Source organism: Lolium perenne, chromosome 3 (genome assembly GCF_019359855.2).
Source record: "Lolium perenne isolate Kyuss_39 chromosome 3, Kyuss_2.0, whole genome shotgun sequence".
NCBI classification, from domain to species: Eukaryota; Viridiplantae; Streptophyta; class Magnoliopsida; order Poales; family Poaceae; genus Lolium; species Lolium perenne.
This window is the reverse complement of record NC_067246.2, coordinates 268388770-268415826: the sequence shown is the minus strand read 5'-3', so window position 1 is coordinate 268415826 and position 27057 is coordinate 268388770. Positions and strand designations below refer to the sequence as shown.

The window sequence follows — 27057 nt, the reverse complement described above, 5'->3', positions numbered from 1 at the left end:
GTTTGAGGCCTTCCAGTCATATTCCTTTTAGCATGTGGAAAAGGCCTAGGATTTGGAGCTACTGGCCAGTTTTCTTTCCACTCAACTGGTTGCAACACATGACTGTACACTTGGTCGTACAGATCAATCATGTAACAAGGTGCAATAAAATCGTCTAATTCTTTGTTGATAGTGTAGATAGCACTAATGGCATGGCAACATGGCAAACCGGAAAGGTCCCAGTATCTGCAGCTGCATGTAAACCTCTCCAATTTGACAGTGAACCTTCTGTGTTCACCTTCCATAACCTCAAATCCTTCAACTTCATTGTACAGTATTGTGCAAATATTGGATCTTTTCGCATTTAACTTTAATTTCTTGAATATGTTGGGGCATATGGTGCCAACCCAACCTTGTTTCTTCGCCTTGTTCTCTGCTATTCTAGCCATAACCTTTCTCCTCATGATTTCCATTGAAGATATTACTGGAAAATCTCGCTCTCATAACTGCATTGTTAAATGACTCACATAGATTATTTTTGATAGAATCACAATAGGAACCAAGCCTAAAATTGGCTATACACCAATGCTGAGGAGCAGTCTTCATCATGTCCTGTGCACCATCAGGTGTTTTCTGAGCAAGCTTAGCCCTATTATAGTTGAACTGGATTTTGTCACTAGACTTATCACAAGCCCAAAAAGGGTTTTGGAATGCCTTGTCTCTGTGCTTCTTTCTCCAATTTGCATAGATATGTCTTGCACACATTCTGTGTTCAGCCTCTGGGATTATCTCATTGACGGCATTAATAAGGCCCTTCTGCTGATCAGATATGATAACCCATCCATCACCTTGGTTATTAATCTGTATGTCTTTCTGCAGTAGTGACAAAACCCAGTACCCGTTGTAATGGTTTTCTCCTTCAACTGTAGCCCATGCAATTGGGTACATTTGGTTGTTTGGATCTCTGCCAATGGCACACAAGATCTCTCCATGAACTGCACCATTTAGGAAACATCTGTCAAGCCCAACGACTCTACGACAGCCAGCAAGAAAACCTCTCTTGCAACCCTCTAGACAGACATACATTCTTTCGAACACAGGCTTGTCGGTTTCATCAGGGTTTAATGTGACTGCCACTGTGCTTCCAGGATTGCTTCTTACCAGTTCCATATGATAGTCATACACTCTATTGTATTCTCCATTTGTTCCATCAACAATTCTCTCCATAATTATCCTTTTTTCTCGCTTGCATTTCAATTCACTTACATCAGCAAGATAATCTTTGAGCACTGCCTCCTGCATCTTCTCAATCCTCCAACCAGGATTATCCTTGATGTCCCTAAAGTATTTGTCTGCTATTACTGTGCTAGTAACCAACTTGTTGTCCCTCCTTGGTACACAATTGTGCACATTATTGTACCTGCTCATTGTGAACCATGATGACCTACTAGGAACTACTGACCCATATAGTCTCCAGTTGCAACCAACCCAACTGCATTTGGCTAACACTCTTTTCCTCTCATCCTTGGGAAATATTATGTGCTTCCGTTCTTTTAATCCATAATTGGCAAGTGCTTGCTTGAACTGTCCGCTATCATGGAAAGCATGACCAACCTCAAACTCTTTCACCTCTGTATTTTCATCATAAACTTTGTGCTTTGTTCTCCTTGTTCTTACAACTTCATCACTGTCTTCGTCGTATGAAATCATCTTCAGTGTCGAAGCAATCCCTTCCATCTTCCTCTTCTCCACAATTTTCTGGAACTATGAATTCTTCTGGCAATTTGGTTGCTTTCAGCTCCTCCTCTCCTAGCATTCTTCTTTTCAGTATATTCTTCAGTTCTTGCGCTTGTTTTCTGTAACAACAAGCCTCTTCATCATCAGCACTACTATCTCCACTATCTACGTCATGAACATCTACATAATCACTATCTGAACTGTCTTCACCATCTTCTCCTTCATGTGCACTGACATCCTGAATTTTCTTGCCCTTGTCCTTAGTTTCGGCCCTCACAACTAGTAATTTCCTTGATACGTTTGGCTGGACTAGGTGCTGAACTTGCTTATCAACTAGGTCAATTAGCTGCCCTTCTTGCTGCTCAGGCTGAAAATGATACTCTTCTTGCTGCTGCTCATACTGAACATGATGCTCTTCTTGCTGCTGCTCATACTGAAGTTGGTCCGCTCTTCTTGCTGCTGCTCATACTGAAGTTGGTCCTCTTGTCTTGGTTGTTCTTCTTGGTGCTCAAGCTCAACATGCTGCTCTTCTTGGAGGTGCTCTTGCTGCACTTGATACTGGTTAATATCATGCTCCTTTGCAAATTCTTCCTCTCAAAATCCTAGCTGCTCAAGTGTATCTTCTTCTTCTTCTTCCTCTGAACTATCAAGTGTGGCATTCTCTGGCATTATAGCATAAATCTCAACAAACCCATCTGCTGCTTTTGTCACATGCCGAGCCATATTCTTGACATTTGTGTCGTCTCCAAGACTACACATGAATTTAAAATTTAGATCCTTTTCAATTAGTCTCCAACTCAGAATTGTCTCTTCCAAATCTTCATGCTCATATGATCAGTAAGGTGTCCCTTCAACTTTGCAAGTGACAGGTTCGAAACGGGCACAGTAGACATCCACTCTTTCCCTCTATGTATTCCCAATCACCACCATGGTATTTCATCCTCCCTCGGTAGTGAAATCGAACGCACCATGTCTCCATCCTACATACATGAACAAAAAATTATGAACTTTGCCCTGTATTTTCTAACTGAACTGACTGAACTTGAAAAGCATCTCCTTTTTTGGCAGTACCAAGTCTGATTTGTTCGGGGTGCAATGAGGGATAGATCGACAAGATGATCTGACCTGCTTCTCGGTGCCACAAAACATGCAGAAGATGATGTCACTGTTCCTCCGCCGCCGACGCAGTCCAGGGCCCCGCCGTCCAGCAGTTGGAGCAATTGGACGAACTGTCGTTTCATGGAACAGAACACAGAGTCAGGGCTCGGCGGGGAAGAGGACGATGGAGCCAACGGGCGCGGAGATCACCTCCTAGCATGGTGGCCATCATCGCGGCGGTCAGGTGCGAGGGGCCGTTGTTGCCGCGATCATTGGCGACGAGCGTCGCGAGCGGCGCGGCAATTATGGCCAGGTGCGGCTTGCCCAGGTAAGGATCTAGTCCGTCTAATCCATGCCACCATGGACCAATACATCAGTCCACCGTGTCCAAAACTAGGGACAAAACAGCCAATTGGTAGTTAAGGGGGTAATTTGCCCGGTTTTGCAAAGTTAGGGGGTTATTTGTCTCATTTTAAACTTAAGGGGGGTTAGCGTCCGATGTCTGAAACATAAGGGGGTGATTTGTACTTCTTTCGGTGGCGGTGGCCTTCGCCTACATCATCTGGATCATGGCGGGGGACACGGTGGTGTGGAGAAACTCAGCGGGGATGAAGGGCGACAGCGGGATCGGGCGGCGGTGGCAAGGTACATGGTCGCGAGGCGGCGGCAATGAGGCTTGGCCAGGATTTCCTGGCGGGCAGCAGCCGACCGTCTCCGCATCGTGGGCGTGCGTAGTCGCTATCCCGACGACTGCTGGCCTCCACCGGCCGGGTTGGAGGAGGAAGATGGACTACGATTCCCAACCATGGCATCGGCACGGGGGCCGACCGTTCCGGCTTTCATGGTGGTGGTCCTAGGGTTCTTCTTTCGCGAAGATGAATATGTTCCGGATGCCAATCTTTCTTCATCTAGCCGGAGTGATGAGTTTCGGAAGGCTCCAACAACGAATGGAACTGTGCATATTTTGCCTGGAGTTCACAAGATCGGGTGGTATTCGGTCGCGCGCACCCATGCTTTTATTCCGACCGTTTGATTCTAGAGGGAGCAGCGTGAAGCTCTACTCTGTGTTGACATCAAAAGACTTTTGGTCCATGCATGGTGAAGTCAGAAGTAGAGAATATCATGAAGACGTGATTGGGGGATTAGCTAAAGAAGGTTCAAGTCTCAGTGATATTGAGGAATTTGCTTGGTGTTCTGGGATTCGCAGCTGTGGTATGAAAGTGGGGGCGACAACGCATGTGAAGTTCAGAGTCCTACCTTTCAGGGTGAAAACCCAAGGCCTGGCCTTAACTGGTTGTGCCTGCCAATGATCTTGTTGGAGGCATTGTTTTGAGAGCGGGGACTATCTTTAGGGTGAAAACCTAAGATCTTTGATTCGGCGACGACGGCGTTGGTGCATTGTTCCCTTCTTGGAGGCGTCGCTTTTGGTGAGTCTGTATTTCAGGTGTTGTTTTGGTGGTGGATGTATTGCTGTTGCTAGGCGGGATACTGTAGCGGGACTTTTATTTCTTAGTTTTCTTTTTTTTAGCTAGTTGTGTGCATCCATACTGTCATTATGGTGTTGCGTTGTTGCAGAAGCTAGATATAATTTGTATCTTTTGATATTAAACATCAGAAGTACGTGTGATTTATACTAGGACAAATGTATACCCCAATGCGATGATAAGTGAAATCCTTGTTGATATTCAGATGAGCTTATAAACCCGAGGACCTAAGTTAAAATCGACCAGAAAGAGCAGGGATGATAAAGCATGCGTCCATAGTTTGAGGTAGCGGATTGATACGTGTGTCGGTATATTGATCTGACAATAGTAAATACATGGGTGATGTACGGTTACATGAGCCCTTATTGAGTTATTGGTATATACATATATGTTCCTAGTCTGTTACAACTAGCCGTTAGGTATTCCGGCTAAGTCAGACACCCCGTGTAGCAGTCGGACTTGATATAACAAGCCACCCACCGTACACACAATAGGTTGGCTTTGTTCTCCTTGACGATACTCAGGTGTCATGTTATCATCAGTAGTCCCGAGTCCTTCTCGATTGGCCGGCCATCGTTTATCTTGGCAACAGCCTTGCTTGAACAGTGTTTTAGCCTCCTTCCTTGGGCACTTGATAATCTAATTAAGAGGAAGTGGACAGGTAGTTAAAAATGTTGTTTTTGTGATAATAATAAGACCATTGATCACTTGTTTCTTTCTTTTCCATTTGCAAAATTAATCTGGAGAATGGTATATTTTTCTTATAACATTCCTCCCCATTCTAATATCACGAATATGTTCGGTAATTGATTGAATGGAGTAAATAAGAATGATAAAGAGCATATTCGTATTGGAATTTCAGCGATTTATTAGTTTATATGGACAAGTAGAAATGACATTGTGTTTAATAAGGGAACTAATTTTTTGCAGGTTATTATTCGTGCGGCGCATTGGATCCAACTTTGGGCGTACCTTCTCCCGGAGGACCATCGAGATACTATGGCTATTGGATGCAACCGAATCTTGACAGTCGCACGGGATTGCTATTTCGAGGCTACTGGATGGCGGCACATTAGAAAGATTGAAGATTGAAGATGGATAGATTTTGTTTGCTGTTCATCTTTGTTTGGTTGTTTATTGTCACAGCCTTAGCTTCCATGTGATTGTAATAAGTATACTCTTTTGAACTCTTTTTTTTAATAAAAGACATGGTTGTGTGCATCTATTGATGCAGAGGCCGGAGCGATGCTCCCATATCGAAAAAAAGCCTCCTCCCTTGGGCAAGTTCCTAGAGTGATATCCACCAGCATGCCTCCCTGTTTATTTCGGGGAAATTGTGAAGGATTCTTAGAACTCTTGTGAAATAAGAGCAATAATATTCACCCATAGATCAGTAGTATCATGGCGCGTAAAATAATGAGAGATATATTTATGCGGTATCTAGCTATTCCAGCGGCCTTAGACTGCCTAGCATCCTAGCAAGGGGAATAACATGAATCCCGACTGAAATCACGAATGATTCAACTTAAACTAGGGTTCCTCTTGAGGAAATATCCTCAAAATTCACATCAGAACAAGACACACAAGTAGTAGCGCTTCTCTCTCAAGTTGTCCGACATCCGACTAGTACGTGGCCCACTAAGGGGTGCTATTGTTGCCCTTCCCTCGCGTGTAAACGAGTGTTGATTATGGAGCCCGAAAAGTCGACCATCGAAACTCTGAGATCGCAACGCTCGAGCCACGAGTCGTTCGGTAACACTTATGCTTGATGTATGTGCTTTGAATTGTGTATCTCTTTCTCTTACATTATTTGTATGAAAATCAATGTGCCAAAAGCTTCTCGTGACTCAACTTAGCCTGTAAAGGTTATAACGGATGTTCCTTTTGATATGAGGTATATTCCATTTACAAGTAAATAATGTAAACATTTGCCGCAAAACTGAAAAAAAAACTCAATAAAAACTTTCCCTTAAAAGGGAGCGGATTTTCTAAGCAGACACTCAGGTACACACCCTTAAGCCGGTGCCAATGCATTACCTCACTATAGCCTCGTCACGTCAGCTCTCACCCTCACTCTCACCCTACTCTCACCCCACGGTGCCAGTGCACGGGCTATAGTGCTATCTCTCACTTCCTCTCTCCTCCCTACCGCCTCCCTACCGCCCCCACTAGCACCGCTATCGCCTCCCTCTCGCCCCGCTCTCGCCTCCAACGCGGGCTATAGGCGGGCGGTACCGCCCCCTACCGCCGGGCGGTGGAACCACCGCCCGCCGCTACCGTCTCGCCTCACTATCGCCCCGCTCTCGCCTCCGGGCGGGCGGTACCGCCCGCTCTAACGCCCGCGTTGGCACCAGCCTTATCTGAGCTCTTCATAGGTGGGTCACGAGCCAGGTTAGCCCTTTTCCCCCTATTCAGACAACTTATCTTTTTTGTTTATCTCACACGATACAACATATGGATTTGAAACTTTGCAGTTTAGTAAAACAAGTGAGATAGAATGCGATGGGTGGGGGTGGTGGGCTGGAGGGGGGAATAGTTTTAGATTTTTCTAACATTAACTATATATTTAAAGAATTTCTTTTAAATTTAAATATTCGATAAATTTAAGTTGCACAAAAGATATGAACTAAGATTTTAGTTGTATTTCATTGACTTGCAAAGTTTTGAAACCATATGCTATATTGTTTGAGAGGTCAAAAAAGAAAAGAGGTGTGGAAATGTAATTGTCATAGGGTCACTCAAAACATTCCCTTTAAAAAAAGTTGTACATGGTGACAACTATCTGCACCAGTTGTCAGTTGCACATGGTGGTGCCCATCCCAACATAATAACCAATAAGAAACAACAGACCAACTAATCCTGTCAACCATCAATCACCCATTTGGAGATCACAGCAAGGCCTAGAAACTGCCCGCTTGCACAGCCTGTGATTCTGTGAAGGACAGACTGAAAGCTGCAGCTCCAGCCAAGCACTCTTCCTAAATAAATCAGACCAAACCCTTCCGATCGCAGCTATATATACCCGACGTGTCCCGCTCTTCATTCTCACCCCAAGCTCCGATCTCGTTAGCTTCCTGTTCTTTTTGCTCACACGTTTCCAGACAATTCTAAAGCATCCACCGAAAAGCTAAGAGAGAGAAGAAATGGCTGCCACCCTCAAGCTCAGGATCCTCGCCGCTGCTTGCGCCACCGCCGTCGTGGCCTCGTCCTTGGTCGGCGTCGCCACAGCTGCCGATGCGCCGGCTCCCTCCCCAGCCCAAAGCACCGGAACGACCGCCCCGGCCTTTGCCGTCGGCACGCTCGTTGCCGCCGCCGTTGGGTACCTCTTCTGCTGAGCTGCGCCCGGGCGTACGTACGTCTGCTGGACCAGCGGTTCAGGATCCGTGTACACGCCTTGTTCAGCCGTCGTACACATAATGTGGAGCCATTTGATTTATGTTCCTATCGGTTGACGCCGTTGGCGTACAAATTTTACTATGTGCAGACATGTGTACACAGCTATATGAATGAAATACAGAGCCTCGATCTATATATTCACTGCAAAATGTGGCGTTATCTTTTTTTACTTACATGATGATTATATATATATACATCGATGCGATATTATATATTTATATACCTTTTTTTGTGAATGATCTCTACTATTAAGAGCAAACTGGTGAATGCCTGGTGTCACATTTTCAGGATGGACAATAATACCCCCGTGGTTCTTTTCTCTCTTATCTCTTTATCCAACCGCAACACACTTCCCCTAAAGATTTGGGGCTGCTAGATATCCCTTCCTTGAATCAAGGGATTTGTTACATGGACACATTTCAAGATCAAAGATAGAAAAACTAAGCGTCTCAATTCTCTACTCCACCTCCAACATGTCATGAGATCCAAGCAAAAAATGATTTATGTCTATGTGAAGCACGCCATCTGCCTCGAGCTCCGCCATGAACGTCAAGCAGTTCCCCAATAATAATCGTCGATTACTACACCTCGCCAACGAAGCGCCGCCGGCCCCAACTACGCCCTTCGATGTCGTCCCGCACCGCCCTCCGCATCCACGCCGAATCCATCTGCCGTGGGCTCTATGCAAGGGCGCACGACTGCCCACCCCGCCTTCCTGCTCTTGACATCGACAGATCCCGACGCCTAGAACGGCGGTGACCTGCACTCGAGCGCCCGCCTGCTCATGGTCAGCAGCACCGGCCGCGTCGCCGGCTCCATGGCCACCATACTTTCCAAACTCCACCCCGACGTAAACATCCTCATCGGCGGCAGGAACAGGTAACTTCCACATCGGTGATTTCAGTTGCACCCTGTATGTTTGAAATGGGAGCCTTTAGTTTCAGGATATAAGTAAATTGATACATTTGAACGACCAATGCAAACACGTGTTGTTTATTTTTATCTGGAAGTGTCAGGGACATGTACTTGCTTTTAAATTAGCTAGCTTTGTGTTTGTTTGTGTTCTGATTTGCACAGGAGAAAGGCGAATCTTTGATACTGAAATTCTACGGAAAAAGATCTGACGGCAATTTGGAGGAAGCACTACATGGTCAGTAATGCAAAAAAAAAACCACTGATACATCATTTCTGATTTATACTTCGGTTCCTATCTTTCATGCATTTATCAAGGCAAATTTGTGTGCAACCGTAGTTGATGGATGGTTTTCGGCTATTGATTTTTCCTGATACGCCATGACAAAAATATAACTGAATATATGCAGGTTTTATCTCCTTTGACACTTTTCATGTTTACTGATGTAACGGCTGATTGTCATGTCCGTCTATATAATGTTAGCATGAGTAAAATTCTTTATTACTTACTCAAATAAGAAGCAGATTTGAGTAAACGACATGGCCTCTATGTTGCATTACTCAAAACTTATCCTGGTTTTGTTCTGTTCGACATGAGGATCTAGGAAATGCAATTCATTGGTCAGACGATCCAATCTTTTGTATCCAGCGGCCTCAATCTCTCATGTATGTGCTCTATCTCTCCTTTCTTTCTACTGCCATCTATCTTTGTTTCCATATTATATTACGCCTTGTGGCCAAATATATTGAGAAGGTGTAATTTATTAGATATCAGCTTTGTGGCTTTGTACTGAGATAGTAGTTCGCCTGTCTGTCCCATGTTTCTATGCTATATAGCACTTTACAATGAAATCGGGGGCTTTGTCTGTTTTCTGTTTGTCTGATTTCATTTGCAATGAAATCGAGGGCTTTGCCCCTCAATTCGAAAAAAGAGCATTTTACATTATTTTCTTTCATATTTGTATCAATAGTGCATCGAACAGATATTCAGTGTCTATGATTCATGCCATATAGCATTTACACTCATTTCCTTCTTCAGTCTATACTCTATGGTAAAGATGTAAATGACAGAGCATGTTCTTATCGATATCCACGATCATCTCTAAATGAATGTGGATGGATCAGGATAACTATTGACATATTTCATTTATGATAGTCCCTCATACACCATGTCCTTGCACGTCTTTCTGCTAGAGCTCTGCAGTGAGGTGAGTCAGCCAGCACCCGATCAGGCAGGGTGGCCACAATGTGTTTTAGTTTTACTGATTTCCATTGTATTGTAGGCGTTGATAAGAAAAAACTGGAGAATGTATACAATGCGATCGTGGTTATGCTTAATGCATTTTTTAAATATCTTTTAGGCATGTAGTACCGTCAGGGAATGAAAATGTTTTGAGTCCTTGAGGATTGGCATGTCCAATTCGAATCTTATCCGTGATCTGTAGGGTTTTACCTCTGGGCATTTAACTAGGGTCTTTTTTTTCCGGATCTTCTGGTGCCATTTGGATATAATTCATCCATGGATCGATATTGTGAAAATTATCACTTGGTGTGCATTACCAATTCACATTGTTTTCAGCCTGTTGTGAATTTCCAAATTGTTGTGAAAAGTGACCTTTGAATCTGCTAGGCACACCTGAACTCAACTATTGAAGTTTGAAGCACCAATTCCCTGACATTTGTTTTTCTCTAAACACTGACAAGATGAATATTCCTGCATGCTCAGCCATGTAGCAGAAAAAAAAACCTACTTTTTCATATTGTAAAGACTTAATTCTTGTTGTCTCGGATATCAATGGTTTTGTTGGTTGATGTCTATGGTTTTGTTAGTATTATCAGGAGGGTCAGTGGATTGATACTTCAAAAATAGGAACAGAGCTATTGTTATCAGCTCCTAAATTCTGATATTTTTTTGTTGGAGTTGCAACTAATCCATTCCAAAAGTTTCTACCACACTTCCTCTTGAACTGGTTAATTTGGTTTCTGTAGTGCACAACGTCATGGGGCTCAAGGTAACATTATCAAAGTACAATATTGCTATATTGGTGAAGTTCTGTTGTTCATGCAGTTCGTGCCCACATAGCTTGTTTAAACAAGAGAAATTTATACTATAGTTGCAGCTAGAATTGTGTAGATTTGACAGATGAAAATGAAAAAGGCGTCACATTATGAGGTCTGGAGAAGAGTATTTCTAGGCAGTCTTTCCCTTAGTGACGTGAAGTCGTTGTCGGGCATGCTGAGCACCATGACCGCCGCCTCGACCGCCACGCAGAACTGCTGGGAGAGATGTTGTCGGGCATGCTGAGCACCATGGCTGCTGCCTCGACCCCCATGCAGAACCGCTGGGAGAGATGCAGGGGAGCAGCTGGACGCGTGTCACGCCTCGGCTCACCACGCGTGTGTTGACCTTGGCCCACCCCTATTCGCCGGCCGCGCGTTGGCAGCCACAACGGCTTTTTTACCGCGAAGGTGCCCTAAAGGTGGGGCATCCGCGTGAGGCTGGAGGTCGTCATCGAAGAAGGGAATTGACCTTGCGGGAAGGAGATTGTCGTTTGAAATATTGAATTTTTGCGGGCATTTTGCAAAAAATTAGAAAGTTAACATCTACGCTTGGAATGACATGCAAGGTTAACAGTGAGTGAGAAGACGAGCACGACTATGTAAGATGAGCAAGTGACTCAAATGAACACTAAGCCGTTTCTAGGTACCATACATCATGTATTTCTAAGGTCGATGACCATATCAATTTTCCCTCTCTAAGTTGTGGTACCACGGATGCATTTTACTCGAGAAGAAAAATTTCAAAACCGTGGCAACGCACGGGCATTCAACTAGTATATTTATAAAAATGGTAGAACTAGCACCAATTCGGCCCAACCAAAAAGTCAACTATGCAAGTTGTAACATGGCGGTCCGAGTCCGAGCTGCAGCACTCCGGCAACGTAAGGGGCAGCCCGTTCCCATCTAACCCAACAAATCCATGTGATATTTTCAAAATTTTAAAAAAATGTTGATAGTTATTTCTGAAGTCGTAAATCAAAACGACTCAAATTTTCACAGCATTAAAACATGATTTCGTAAATGTTGGCCAAAATGCATGCAAATTGTTGCTCTCAACTTCCATTACACGCTTATATTTATCTAATGCCACTTATCACTTGAACCTCAATGTCACTCACGGGCCTTGTCCAACTCTAGTTAGGATCCCTAATTGTAAGGTTGGGGGTACCACTACTAGGAAAAGGCTTATAGCCGCACTCCTTACCGCCGGCAAATACGACTTGAAAATGCCGGTGGTAATACCTTCCAGGGGGGCCTAACTCTACCGCCGGCGAATTGGGTCCAAAAGCGCCGGGGGTACCGGGCTCTACCGCCGGCGAACGCGAACAGGAGATGCCGGGGGTAAGCCAAGCCAGGATGGGCCACCCATCCTTAACTTACCGCCGGCGTTTGTGGCCCGTAGATGCTGGCGGTAACGGGGCCTGCCACTGGCAATCTCATTTGTAGTTGCCGGCGGTAACCGTGTCCACTCGTTCCGTTCCACTCCCCGATCCAAGTCCAAGGCCTGCCGCTAGCTGCTCTCCCCCACGCGCTCCACTTCTCCCCTCAACGCACGCCACACAACGCACCCACTACACCACACCGCACGCACACCACCCAACCGCACAGCGCCGCCGCCGCTCACGGCGCCGATGGAGCAAGGCGCGGGGGACCGCAGTGGGGAGGCACGGGAGGAGGCCGCCAGGGAGGCACGGGCCGAGGCCGCGGTGGGGATCCGGCTGCCGCGCGCCACCTACCAGCAGAGGGGAGGGATCTCTCCTCCCACCTCCTCATCCATGGCGCCGCCCAGCTGGATCCGGCTGCCGCGCGCCACCCTCATCCTCATACTGCTCGCCCTCCACCTCTCCCTCTCCTTCGCCGCCCAGTTCGAGGGCTTCGACTCCGACGAGCTCCCGCACGCCGCCGCCGCCGATCTCACATCCCCGGACGACGACGACAAGGGGCTCGACCTCGACGTTGACCTCCCGCCCCCGCCGCCCATCTCCGTCTCCGTCTCCTCCCCCTCCCATCCCGTGACCACCACCACCGCGCCGGCCGAGTCCGCCCCGTCAGATCCCTCCGCCGCGGACGCCTGATCTGCTTCCTGCTCTGCTTCCGGCTTGGCACCAACGATGGCAGGGACGACTGCGTGCAGCGGTGGGATCGTGGCGTGCGGCCTGGCGCTGCTGATGCGCCGCTCGGCCTGCTTTTTTTTTATTTGCAAAATTTGATACCGCCGGCGAGTAACTGTGGAGTAGGGCAAAACGCCGGGGGTATTTTCATCTTACCACTGGCGAATACGAAAACGCCGGGGGTAGCCCATTACCACCGGCGAGGTTATCGCCGGCGAGTACAAAAACGCCGGGATAGCCAAATCTGTGCGCCAGCGGTAAGGTTATTCCTAGTAGTGTACGTAGGCCATCAGGTGTTGGATCGAATAAATTCAGTAGGAATCATCATCAAATTTATGATGTTCTGACTTGAACTGGAGTTAGAAAACAAGTTTTTTTAAAAATTATAGATTCCAGGTGAAATTGTAGATGTGTGGGAAAGAAGGGTATGTATGATTATCTGCAAGATTTGATTAAGAAACAATCGTTGGATTTTGTGAAGTGGCAAGAGACTATCAAGAAAAGAAACATCTCATGCCTTGTTCAAGAATCAATTTTCGTGGAACGGGTCTCCTTAGTAGCCATACTAGGGGCATCAATACTCGAAGTTCAAAATTTGAGCTCATATTGCAATTTGATTTCATAATGAAATAAATTGGGCGGAACCAATATCTCAACTTGGGAGATCGAGACCAAATGGTATTGATCCATAGATTGAGCATTTTTTTCAGAAAAATATAGTGCAGTAACTTCATAGAACCAGGATGTAGTCGAGAGATTTGGACTTAGAGGACGCGTGTCAACTGATCCTAGCAAAGGACACGTCATCTTGCAGGGAGGAAAATATCAGTATAATTATTGAAATGAGGGGAAGAAAATATTCTATCGGAGCCCAAGGAAACGCTCATGAATTAGCAAAACTGCATGAGCAGCCCCATGTCACATTTGCAGAGGACATGTTTAGTGAGGAACAATGTAGAGTCTATTGGTTGGAAGGCACAAATATTTTCTCCTCCGATGTCTCTATAAAGGTATAATTCTTGGATTACTCTGCGGGAAGAATAGAGAGTTAACCATGGTTAGGTATGCAAGATAGCGGTAACTTGCATTACTTCTGTACGTCCAGATCACAAATATTGGCAAGTGTTCTTTATGGTGGAAATAACAATTCTTATAATTCATAGAAGCCTACTTTAGCATCCACACTGAATAAATTTCCCTACATAAAAACATTACTAGGATGTGAATGGTTATTGGGAATGAAATACCACATATAGTCATCATGAGGGTTGGATGCCCGATAAGCACCAAAATCAAAGGGATGGTATCACTAGTACAAAGCAACCCTAGAGACACAGACCAAAACCCTCTTTGGAAACAAATTAATAAATGGACTTGTCGCCACGATCCTATCACTGATGTGAACATCCCATTAGCAACGGGGTGTAAAACCCTCTGAGATATGAATGGTTCATAAATAAAGGAGAACTCTAGATCATCATTTGGCTTATGTCCGCATTGTTGAAATATATATCATAGCCCTTCTCAACAGTTTGGATTTTTTTGATAACTTAGCTAGTGCAACAATTAAATATACTATCAGAGTCTCGAGGTCTTAAGTTCAAGATCCAGGTCACACACTACTTAAGGTAAAAACTGTTGCGGCCTTTCCATCCCACATTTACGGCCTCCACATATGTTCATCTCACTTCTATGGTCTTTCTATGGCTACGGTCACGCCGTATTACGTCTTGATGTGAAGGAGTATGTAAAATATATAGCCTAGCCCTTTCCAACAGTTCAAACTTTTAGAAAACTTGGCTAGCGCATTGGTAGCCGTTTTTTGGTTTACATCCGTTGCAGTGAGTTTTTTTTTAAAATTCTTCATAGATAATTACATGTTCACATCATAAGAACTGTATCACCAACACAAATTTTATTCGTAACATGGAACAATTTCATGTTTACACATTTGTTTTACAGTGTATCCAACACACTATCAAGTCGAAAACATTATATCTCACTTAAATAAGTCTATGTTTCTAACTTGTAAAAGAAATTTCTTGCTTAAGTCATTGTCTTTGCCACAAATGGTGGAATGAATTAACATTATCTTTCCAACACCGTTTTTGAGAATCACCATGAGAGATAGTTCCTCGGTGTCGCCTTTATCTCAAGTTTTTGAAAAAAAGATGTAGACACAGAGGAAGATGCGATCATCATAACATCCAACACCATATATCCCCCTGACTACTATGTGTAAGTGTAAAATAATAAGTTAAGATGTTCAATTACAAACAAACTAAATTTAGAAATATTTATAATAATAATGTACCTAGGCTGTGACATTTCAGTAACACTACACACGCCACTGCGCTATTTCAGTAACACTACACATGAATCTCTTACTTAAAAAAGTGTCTATTGCAGTGTATCAAAATATCACAATAGCAACACGGGTAGGGTCCTATGGTCATATCCTGGTATCCATTTTTTTTGCATGGAGATAATGAACCCTTTTAGTTCTGAGGTAATTGCGAAATTTAGGTTTTATTATAATTTATATGAAGTTATGAACAAGTGAAACGCCAAAAGATATGCAGAGAGACCATTGTACTATAGTTTTTTCTCAGTCTCGAGATCTAATCATTCTCAACCCGACAACTCACCAGTTGGCTGTTGCACATGGTAGTGCCCACCACGACAAAATAACCTATCCTAATAAACAACAAACCAACTAATCATTCTCAACCATCGATCAGCCATTTGGTGATCACAGCAAGGCCTAAAAACAGCCTGTGAAAGACAGAGAAAGCTGCAGCTCCAGCCAATGGCTCTTCCTAAATAAATCAGACCAAAGTACCAAACTCTTCCGATCGCAGCTATATATACCCGACGTGCCCCGCTCTTCATTCTCACCCCAAAGCTCCCATCTCGCTAGCTTCCTGTTCTTTGCTCACACGTCTTCAGAGAATTCTCAAGCATCCACCGAGAAGCTAGCGAGAAGAAATGGCCGCTACCCTCAAGCTCAGGATCCTTGCCGCGGCTTGCGCCGCCACCGTCGTGGCCTCGACCCTGATCGATGTTGCCACGGCTGCCGACGCGCCAGCTCCCGCCCCAGCCCAAAGCGCCGCCGCGACCACCCCGGCCTTCGCCATCGGCACGCTCGTTGCCGCCGCCGTTGGGTACCTCTTCTGCTGAGCTGCGCGCGTGCGTCTGCTGGAGCAGCAGTCAAGCTCGTATCCACGCCTTGTATAACCGCTTGTATACACAGCTATATGAATGAAATACAGAGCCTATATTTATGATTTATCAACTGCTATAACCATAATGGCGTTGTGGACACATCGACAGCAATACCTGCTAAATGTTTTTTAGCTAACATATATATAATCATGCATACCCCGATGCCATGCTATAGTACGTCTAGGGCCGCCACTATCACAATTCACAAGTCTGATACTCTGATCTCATAATCTCATGGATCAATTGATGATGAGCCTCTCTGAGGGAGCGATGCTGCTGCCTTCACGCGGGTTCGGCACTGCATTCGTCCGATCGAGCCACTAATTTTGCATGCATTCCAAATGACGAATATTTAATATTAATTCGCTCGATTAATGCCATCCATGTGAATGGGGATGTAGCTCAAATGGTAGAGCGCTTGGTTATGCTTGCAAGAGGCAGGGGGATCGATACCTCCCATCTCCAAATAATTTTGACATTTTATTTTTACTTGGCAACAGAGCAACGACTCAGCGATTTTTCTTCTCGTGGCATAGCCGGTACAAGCCAATGCAGTGATTGAAGTGGAGTGTTCACGAGCAGCTCCCCAAACTATGCCTGACTGGTCTCTTTTTTTTTTTTTTGAACAATGCCTGACTGGTCTAGCGTGCGCCTGGCAGGCACGCAATGTTGTCATCAGTCATCAATGGAGAATTCACATCAATCTGCATCAATATCGCTCCTGCCAAGAATGAATGCTTTTGTGCACACTTCAGCATGCATACGGGATATGCAAACATAGGTTATAGCCTGTGTGTTCGTATTAGCTTTGGTTCACATGAGGGACTCATAAATGACCAAACATAGGTTATATTGAAGATTTTGTCAAATCGAGCACACATTTTGGAAACAAGAATATGAAGAACGATCTCAGCACTGTCACATTCTTCGAGAAATTTGTCTACAGTCCTGAAACATAAAGACATCTTCAACGGGGCGGCGCATTTCGGACACCTAAAATATCCGGGCACATCCGTTTTCGTCGGTCTAAATGGTCGAAATCGATCGCGCGTCCGTTTGCGTCGGGGGTGGCTCCAACGGCACGACACATTTTTTTGATTTTGCATTTTTTATAACATAAAAACATAATTTACATAGTAAAAGAAAGGAAAATAGAAACCCTAAGAAAGCCTGCGCCTACTGGTTCTCGTCGTCGATGTCAGTCACGACGAGCTCCGGTACCGCCCACTGCCAGTTGGGAAGCGGCGGAACATACGCCGGTGCCGCCGGCGGTGGTGGAGGTGGAGCAGCCCAGGCCGGTGGTGGTGGTGGAGGTGGAGCATCCCACTCCAACGGATGAGGTTGAGCAGCCCAGCCAACTCCGCCTTCTTGGTGCCGCTGCCGGACGCCTCGAAGTCGTTCTTCTTCTTACCCATGGTGCTGCGGTGGCGCGCGGCGGTGGTGGGAGTGGAGGTGTTCGTGGTGTGAGCGATGCCAGGAATGATGCCGGTCGACTTTTAAGGCCGGCTGCGCATGGGAAACGATGCCATTGAAGAGGCAGCCGCGACATTGATGGCGAAGGCTGCGGCGCAGACGCGGAAGCACTGACCACAGAAGGCCGAAAGCGATGCCCTCGCTATAGGCTCGCTGAGGCGGGCCCGGTGGAAAAGCGAGCGGTCACTTGGGGCGTCCGTCGCGACGCACCCCAGGCGCAAATATGCGCCGGGTTTGCATCGCTGCGGATGGACCGGTCACTATGCGTCGCCCTGCTGAAGCGTGTTCCAGATGCATTTTTGGCCCGCACGGAGACCGTTTGCATCGCCCCGTTGGAGATGCCCTAACATCTAAAAAAATATGTTCATCGAGAGAAAAGTTCAGAGATATCGAAAATTTGGTGGTCAGGTGGTGGCGAGCTTTTTTGGTGCTACTGGTGCATACTATTGACGAATACAGAGGGGGTGATGGGTTTATCAGTGGTGTAGAGAGAATTACATATATAAATAGGTGATAATCTTTTTGGTGTAATTTTCCTGGACAATGTTTGCATATATATGCTAAATAATGAAATTTTCCGTGGGATATGTTAAATTAACTCTCTTTACCTAATACAAGCCAAATTTAATTAAAAATATATCTATTTTACTACCATTGATGTTTCACTTATTTGAGCATCACATGCATAACAAACTTTCAGATTATGTGCTTACGGAAACAAAGTGGAATAATATTTAGGAGCGATAGGAAGAAAATTAAGAGTGGGAGAAAGGATGGACGATAAATAAGAGGATTTAAAAATTCGCAAAGTGGTGATATTCCGTGGCAACGCACGGGCATTTAGCTAGTATAGTTTCTTTTTTCCTTCCATTCTTTCCTGCATGGGCTGGTTCTCTACATGGGCTGTGGTGTTACTCTGTTTCTTGGGTCTTTAATTGGGCTGGAAGGTAACTTTTCTTTAGTGGAGGCTTCAAGGTACCTGAGTGCATAAGCTCAAAAAAAAAAGGTACCTGGGTGCCTAGTGTGACATGTTCCATCCAATAATGGAAGCCCATGAGAAACACCAAGGCTGTCGAGGGAGAAAAAAGACACCCCATGCCGAATTCAAATAATCTTCATTTTTTCCATTTTTTAGAACACTGAAATAATTATCATGCTAATACTTATAAGGTTACGGCTTTTCTCGTACCATAATAGTATCGTAGATTTTGCACATAAATACATGGGAACAAAGATATTTATTCTACATCTAAAGAAAGATATTGCTCTATTTGGTCCAAAATCTCATGAATTCTTCATTCTTGAAAGAAAACACCATATACCTTCTTATTTTCATTTTCCCCTTAAAATATAGGCTTTGAAATAGGGGCAATGGAATAATGTTGTACTGAAATGTTTATTTCTGTAGTATAAGAATAACAAATCAAACCAAATTCACAGATTTACCATGACCTGCATTTCTCGACAAATATAATATGTTTGGCTATTCTAATTGGTTCTTTTTGTTGGTAAAGAGGAACTTGCCATTTTAATTCTTTTTTTCGATAAAGGATACTTTATTACTTTAAAGAAAGCAATTACATCCAGCCTCTACATAACCAGGATGCACACAGCCGTTTAAGTGTCTCAAGTCAAGAAGATGGGAAAAACTGATGGGGTTCGTAGCATAGAAAACAAAAATTTTCCTACCGCAAGACGAATAAATCCAAGATCTAATCTATGGAACACCCAAGATCTAATCTACAAGATCTAAGCAACGAGATGGAGATGAGACTAACCCTCGAAGATTCCAAAGCCTACGAGATTAATCTCGTTGTTGGTGTAGACGATCGTCCCCGGTGCTGCAATCCGGTAGCACTTCCGTACTCGGTCGCGCGTACGGTGTCGATGAAGCTCCTTCCTCTCCCGTTCCAGCGGGCAGCGGAGGTGTGGTAGATCTCCTCCAAATTCCAGCAGCACGACGGCGTGGTGGTGGTAGTGGAGGAAGAAAAAACTGCAGGGCTTCGCCTAAGCCGGAGCAGCGTATGGTGGAGGGAGAGGCGGCCAGAGGAGGAGGCAATGGTTGGGGGGTGTGGCCGGCCACCCCCTCCCCTCTTTATATAGGGGGCCAGCCGGCCAAGGTGGCCCCCCTTCCCATCTAGGGTTGGGGGGGGCAGCGGCCAAGAGGGGGGAGAGGGCTTTCCCCTCCCCCAAGTTGATCCCCCCCAGGAAACCCTAGGGGGTTGGCCGGCCTGGGCCTTGGGGGCCATGTGCCCCTGGCCCATTAGGCCAGGGAGCATCCCCTCGGCCCATGCTAGGCCTCCTAGGTCGTGGGCCCCATGGAGGACCCCTCCGGAACCTTCTAGAACCTTCCAGTCAACCACCGGAAAATCCCGAACATTTCCGAAACCCAGAAATCAACTTCCCTTATATGAATCTTATTCTCCGGACTATTCCGGACCTCCTCGTGACATCCTGGATCACATCCGAGACTCCGAACAAACTTCATCTCCATACCATATTCAAATCTACTTATGCGACATCGAACCTTAAGCGCGTCACCCTACGGTTCGCAAACTATGCAGACATGGTCGAGACTCCTCTCCGAGCAATAACCAATATTGGGATCTGGAGATCCATAATGGCTCCCACATATTTAACGATGACTTAGTGATCGATTGAACCATTTACATACGATGTCAATTCCCTTTGTCACACGATACTTTACTTATCCGAGGTTTGATCATTGGTATCTCCATACCTTGTTCAACCTCGTTACTGACAAGTACTCTTTACTCGTACCGCAGTATGTCATCTCTTATGATCAAATCATATGCTTGCAAGCTAATCAGACGACACTCCACCGAGAGGGCCCAGAGTATATCTATCCGTCATTAGGATGGACAAATCCCACTATTGGTCCATATGCCTCAACTCACACTTTCCAAATACTTAATCCCATCTTTATAACCACCCATTTACGCAATGGCGTTTGATGTAATCAAAGTACCCTTCCGGTGTAAGTGATTTACATGATCTCATGGTCGAAGGACTAAGACAACTATGTATCGAAAGCTTATAGCAAATTGAACTTAATGACTTGATCTTATGCTACGCTTATTTTGGTGTGTGTCCATTATATCATTCAACTAATGACATAACCTTGTTATTAATAACATCCAATGTTCATGATCACGAAACCATGATCATCCATTAATCAACAAGCTAGTTATACAAGAGGCTTACTAGGGACTCCTTGTTGTTTACATAACACACATGTATCAATGTTTCGGTTAATACAATTATAGCATGGTATGCAAACATTTATCATAAACACAAAGATATTATAATAACCACTTTATTATTGCCTCTTGGGCATATCTCCAACAGTCTCCCACTTGCACTAGAGTCAATAATCTAGATTACATTGTAAGGTACCTAACACCCATAGCATTCTGGTGTTGGTCATGCTTTGCCCTAGGGAGAGCTTTAGTCAACGGATCTGCAACATTCAGATCTGTGTGTACTTTGCAAATCTCTACTTCACCATCTTCGATGTACTCGCGAATCGAATGAAAACGCAGCCTTATATGCTTCAGCTTCTTGTGTGACCTTGGTTCCTTTGCATTGGCGATGGCACCCGTGTTGTCACAATAAATGACTAACGGGTCCAATGCACTAGGAACCACACCAAGCTCAACAATGAACCTCTTCATCCATACCGCTTCCGATGAAGCCTCTCTGAAGCCGCTATATATTCAGATTTTGTTGAAGATTTCGCCACCGTGCACTGCTTGGAACTGCTCCAGCTTACTGCCGCACCATTCAATATAAACACGTACCCAGACTGAGACTTAGAGTCATCAGGATCGGTGTTCCAACTTGCATCGGTGTAACTAGTTACAACGAGCTCTTGGTCACCGCCATAACAAAGAAACATATCCTTAGTCCTTTTCAAGTACTTCAGGATATTCTTGACCGCTGTCCAGTGTTCCATTCCTGGATCACTTTGATATCTGCTGGTCAAACTAACGACATGTGCGATATCCGGTCTAGTACACGGCATGGCATACATGAGAGAGCCTACTGCCGAAGCATAGGGGATCTTGCTCATCCTCTCTCTTTCTTCTCGTAGCTGGACCTTGAGTCTTACTCAAGACCTTACACAGCAACATAGGCAAGAACCCTTTCTTGCTTTCATCCATTCTAAACTTCTTTAGAATCTTGTCCAAGTATGTACTCTGTGAAAGGCCTATTAGGCGTCTTGATCTATCTCTATAAATCTTGATGCCTAAAATGTATGCTGCTTCACCAAGGTCTTTCATTGAAAAACATTTATTCAAATAACCCTTAACACTGCTTAATAGTTCTATATCATTCCCAATCAATAATATGTCATCTACATATAATATCAGGAACGCTACAGAGCTCCCACTCACTTTCTTGTAAATACAGGCCTCACCATGAGTCCGTATAAAACCGAAGTCTTTGATCACTCTATCAAAGCGTAGATTCCAACTCCGGGATGCTTGCTTCAGTCCATAAATGGAACGCTGAAGTTTGCATACCTTGTCAGCATTTTCAGGATCGACAAAACCTTTGGGTTGTACCATATACAACTCTTCCTCAATATCACCATTAAGGAACGCCGTTTTGACATCCATCTGCCAGATTTCATAATCGAAAAATGCAGCTATTGCTAACAAAATCCTCACAGACTTTAGCTTCGCTACAGGTGAGAAAGTCTCATCGTAGTCAACTCCTTGAATTTGTCGGAAACTCTTTGCGACAAGTCGAGCTTTATAGACAGTAATATTACAATCAGCATCTGTTTTTCTCTTAAAGATCCATTTATTCTTGACAGCCTTGCGGCTATCAGGTAAGTCTACCAAAGTCCATACTTTGTTATCATACATGGATCCCATTTCGGATTTCATGGCTTCTTGCCATTTGTTGGAATCTGGGCTCATCATTGCTTCTTCATACGTCGCAGGGTCCTCATCATTGTTGTCCACAATCATGACATTCAGACAGGGATCATACCAATCAGGAGTGGTACGTTCCCTCGTCGATCTGCGAGGTTCAGTAGCTTCCTCGTTCGAAGTTTCATGATCATCATCATTCGCTTCCTCTCCTATCGGTGCAGGCTGTGCAGGAATTTCTTCTGGCACTGCGCTACTCTGATCTATGAGAGAAGGTTTATTAACCTCGTCGAGTTCTACTTTCCTTCCAGTCACTTCTTTAGTGAGAAACTCCTTCTCAAGAAAGGATCCGTTCTTGGCAACAAAGATTTTGCCTTCGGATCTGTGATAGAAAGTGTACCCAATTGTTTCTTTAGGGTATCCTATGAAGACGCATTTCTCCGCTTTGGGTTCTAGCTTGTCAGGCTGTAACTTCTTTACATAAGCTTCGCAACCCCAAACTTTAAGGAACGACAGCTTAGGTTTCTTTCCAAACCATAGTTCATACGGTGTCGTTTCAACGGATTTAGATGGTGCCCTATTTAAAGTGAATGCGGCTGTCTCTAATGCATAACCCCAAAACGATAACGGCAAATCGGTAAGAGACATCATAGACCGAACCATATCTAACAGAAGTCGATTACGACGTTCGGACACACCATTACGCTGTGGTGTTCCCGGCGGTGTCAACTGTGAAAGTATTCCGCATTTCTTTAAATGCATGCCAAACTCATAACTCAGATATTCGCCTCCGCGATCAGAACGCAGAAACTTAATCTTCTTGTTACGTTGATTTTCTACTTCACTTTGGAATTCCTTGAACTTCTCAAAAGTCTCGGACTTATGTTTCATAAAGTAAATATATCCATATCTACTCAGATCATCCGTGAAGGTTAGAACATAACGATAACCACCGCGCGATGCTACACTCATTGGTCCGCACACATCGGTATGTATGATTTCCAATAAGTCTGTAGCTCGCTCCATTGTACCAGAAAATGGAGTCTTAGTCATTTTTCCCATTAGACATGCTTCGCATCTGTCAAGTGACTCAAAGTCAAGTGACTCAAGAAGTCCATCGGAATGGAGTTTCTTCATGCGCTTCACTCCAATATGACCAAGACGACAGTGCCACATATAAGTAGAATTATCATTCAATTTCATTCGCTTAGCATTAATGTTATGAACATGTGTATCACTACTATCGAGATTTAACAAGAATAAAACATTCATCTCAGGTGCATGGCCATAAAAGACATTACTCATATAAATCGAACAACCATTATTCTCAGACTTAAATGAATAACCGTCTTGCATTAAACAAGATCCAGATATAATGTTCATGCTCAACGCAGGTACCAAATAACAATTATTAAGGTTTAAAACTAATCCCGAAGGTAGATGTAGAGGGAGCGTGCCGACAGCGATCACATCGACTTTGGATCCATTTCCAACGCGCATCGTCACCTCGTCTCTTGCCAGGCTTCGTCTATTCCGCAGTTCCTGTTTCGAGTTACAAATGTGAGCAACCGAACCAGTATCAAATACCCAGGCACTACTACGAGAACCAGTAAGATAGACATCAATAACATGTATATCAAATATACCTTTCTTTTTGACGTGGCCGCTCTTCAGATCGGCCAAGTATTTGGGGCAATTGCGCTTCCAGTGCCCCTTCCCCTGGCAGTAATAGCACACAGTCTCAGGTTTAGGACCAGCCTTAGGCTTCTCAGGATGCGGTGCAACTTTCTTGCCGCCCTTCTTGAAGTTACCCTTGTTAGGCTTGCCTTGCTTTTTGAAACTGGTGGTCTTGTTGACCATCAACACTTGGTTCTCCTTCTTAATCTCTACTTCAGCAGATTTCAGCATGGAAAAGATTTCAGGTAAATCTTTATTCATGTTCTGCATGTTGTAGTTCATCACGAAGTTCTTGTAACTTGGTGGCAGTGATTGAAGGACACGATGAATACCCAGCTGGTTAGGGATCATCATCCCCAAGTCATTGAGCTTCTTCGCATGCCCGGACATGACGAGCATGTGCTCACTAACGGAGCTGCCTTCTTCCATCATGCAGGTAAAGAAGCGCCGAGGCCTCATAGCTCTCCACGGCCGCATGAGTCTCAAAGATAAGTTTGAGCTCACGCATCATCTCACAGGGGTCGTGGTGCTCAAAACGCTTTTGGAGCTCTGCCTCTAAGCTGCACAAGATGGCACACTGAACTTCGGAGTACCGAGTTGCCCGAGTCTCATAAACATTCTTTATGTCCTCGGACACTGCAGGAGGTGGTGGGGAACCTAGCGGTGCATCGAGCACAAATTGCAGGCTTCCACCAGTGAGGAAAATCCTCACATGACGGAACCAGTCAGTGAAGTTGCTACCATTGCTCTTAAGCTTTTCTTTCTCTAGGAACTGGTTAAAATTGATGGAGGGGGCGCCATGATCTACAACATATTTGCAAAGAGTTTAGACTAAGTTTATGATAAATTGAGTTCAATTTTAATTCTGAAATTAACTAGGTGAACTCCCACTTAAAACAACATCCCTCGCATTGTTTTAGTGATTACACGAACCAAATCCACTACACCAAGTCCGATCTTCACGAGAAAAGATGTAGCTTCAAAGGCGAACACTCAAAGTGTTCATCATATCATTCATATGACTCATGCTCTACCTTTCGGTATCCCGTGTTCCGAGACCATGTCTGTACATGCTAGGCTCGTCAAGGCAACCTTGGTATCCGCGTGTGCAAATCTGGCTTGTACCCGTTGTATGCACATGTAGCGTCTATCACACCCGATCATCACGAGATGCTTCGAAACGACAAGTCTTAGCAACGGTGCATACTAAGGATGAACACTTTATTATCTTGATATTTAGTGAGAGGGATCATCTTATAATGCTACCGTCGCGATCTAAGCAAAATAAGATGCATAAAAGGATTAACATCACATGCAATTCATAATGTGTGATATGATATGGCCTTTCGTCTTTGTGCTTTTGATCTCCATCTCCAAAGCACGGACATGATCTCCATCATCACCAGCATGGCGTCAAGGTCAGTGGCGCCGCTTCATGGTTGTCCATCACTTATAGCTACTATAACAACTACTTGAAATAAAGCTATTACATGATGAATAGACACGCAGGTCTTTAACAAAATTAAAGACAACCATTAGGCTCCTGCCGGTTGCCATAATACAATAATGAACATCTCATACATCAAATATAATCATCATCACATCATGGCCATATCACATCACCAAACCCTGCAAAAACAAGTTAGACGCCTCTAATTTTGTTTGCATATTTTACGTGGTTTAGGGTTTTCGAGTAAGATCCAATCTACCTACGAACATGAACCACAACGGTGATACTAGTGTTGATAATAGAAGTGTAAGTTACAATCTTCACTATGGTGGGAGAGACAGACACCCGCAAAGCCACTTATGCAATACAAGTTGCATGTCAAGCGTGGAGCAAGTCTCATGAGACGCGGTCATGTAAGGTTAGCCCGGGTCGCTTCATCCCACCATCCCGCAAGAAGCAAAGTACACAAACTAAAGCAACAAGAGCATCACCGCCCACAAAACCATTGTGTTCTACTCGTGCAACAGATCTATGCATAGACATGGCTCTGATACCACTGATGGGGTTCGTAGCATAAAAAACAAAAAATTTCCTACCGCAAGACGAATAAATCCAAGATCTAATCTATGGAACACCCAAGATCTAATCTACAAGATCTAAGCAACGAGATGGAGATGAGACTAACCCTCGAAGATTCCAAAGCCTACGAGATTAATCTCGTTGTTGGTGTAGACGATCGTCCCCGGTGCTGCAATCCGGCAGCACTTCCGTACTCGGTCGCGCGTACGGTGTCGATGAAGCTCCTTCCTCTCCCGTTCCAGCGGGCAGCGGAGGTGTGGTAGATCTCCTCCAAATTCCAGCAGCACGACGGCGTGGTGGTGGTAGTGGAGGAAGAAAAAACTGCAGGGCTTCGCCTAAGCCGGAGCAGCGTATGGTGGAGGGAGAGGCGGCCAGAGGAGGAGGCAATGGTTGGGGGGTGTGGCCGGCCACCCCCTCCCCTCTTTATATAGGGGGCCAGCCGGCCAAGGTGGCCCCCCTTCCCATCTAGGGTTGGGGGGGCGGCGGCCAAGAGGGGGGAGAGGGCTTTCCCCTCCCCCAAGTTGATCCCCCCCTAGGAAACCCTAGGGGGTTGGCCGGCCTGGGCCTTGGGGGCCATGTGCCCCTGGCCCATTAGGCCAGGGAGCATCCCCTCGGCCCATGCTAGGCCTCCTAGGTCGTGGGCCCCATGGAGGACCCCTCCGGAACCTTCTAGAACCTTCCAGTCAACCACCGGAAAAATCCCGAACATTTCCGAAACCCAGAAATCAACTTCCCTTATATGAATCTTATTCTCCGGACTATTCCGGACCTCCTCGTGACATCCTGGATCACATACAAGACTCTGAACAAACTTTGTCTCCATACCATATTCAAATCTACTTATGCGACATCGAACCTTAAGCGCGTCACCCTACGGTTCGCAAACTATGCAGACATGGTCGAGACTCCTCTCCGAGCAATAACCAATATTGGGATCTGGAGATCCATACTGGCTCCCACATATTCAACGATGA

General features: G+C 45.0%; 2 protein-coding genes across 2 annotated transcripts; both read right to left on the bottom strand.

The window, feature by feature from the left end:
* Nucleotides 1-420: 420 nt before the first annotated feature.
* Nucleotides 421-1716, bottom strand: LOC127339936 (uncharacterized). The gene has a single exon (XM_051365727.1). It carries the CDS (start codon nucleotides 1714-1716, stop codon nucleotides 421-423), a length of 1296 nt encoding a protein of 431 aa, XP_051221687.1.
* A 22009-nt stretch (nucleotides 1717-23725) lies between these two features.
* LOC139837658 (uncharacterized) lies at nucleotides 23726-24482 on the bottom strand. Its single transcript, XM_071826988.1, has 2 exons — nucleotides 24024-24482; nucleotides 23726-23919 (listed from the first exon to the last, which is right to left on the bottom strand). Exons 1-2 carry the CDS (start codon nucleotides 24451-24453, stop codon nucleotides 23906-23908), a joined length of 444 nt encoding a protein of 147 aa, XP_071683089.1. The 5' UTR covers nucleotides 24454-24482; the 3' UTR covers nucleotides 23726-23905.
* Between the last annotated feature and the right edge of the window lie 2575 nt (nucleotides 24483-27057).

Excerpts from the sequence above, each read along its gene's own strand:
- LOC139837658 (XM_071826988.1), bottom strand. The coding sequence starts at position 24,453 with ATGCTCGTCATGTCCGGGCATGCGAAGAAGCTCAATGACTTGGGGATG.
- LOC127339936 (XM_051365727.1), bottom strand. The coding sequence starts at position 1,716 with ATGGAAGGGATTGCTTCGACACTGAAGATGATTTCATACGACGAAGAC.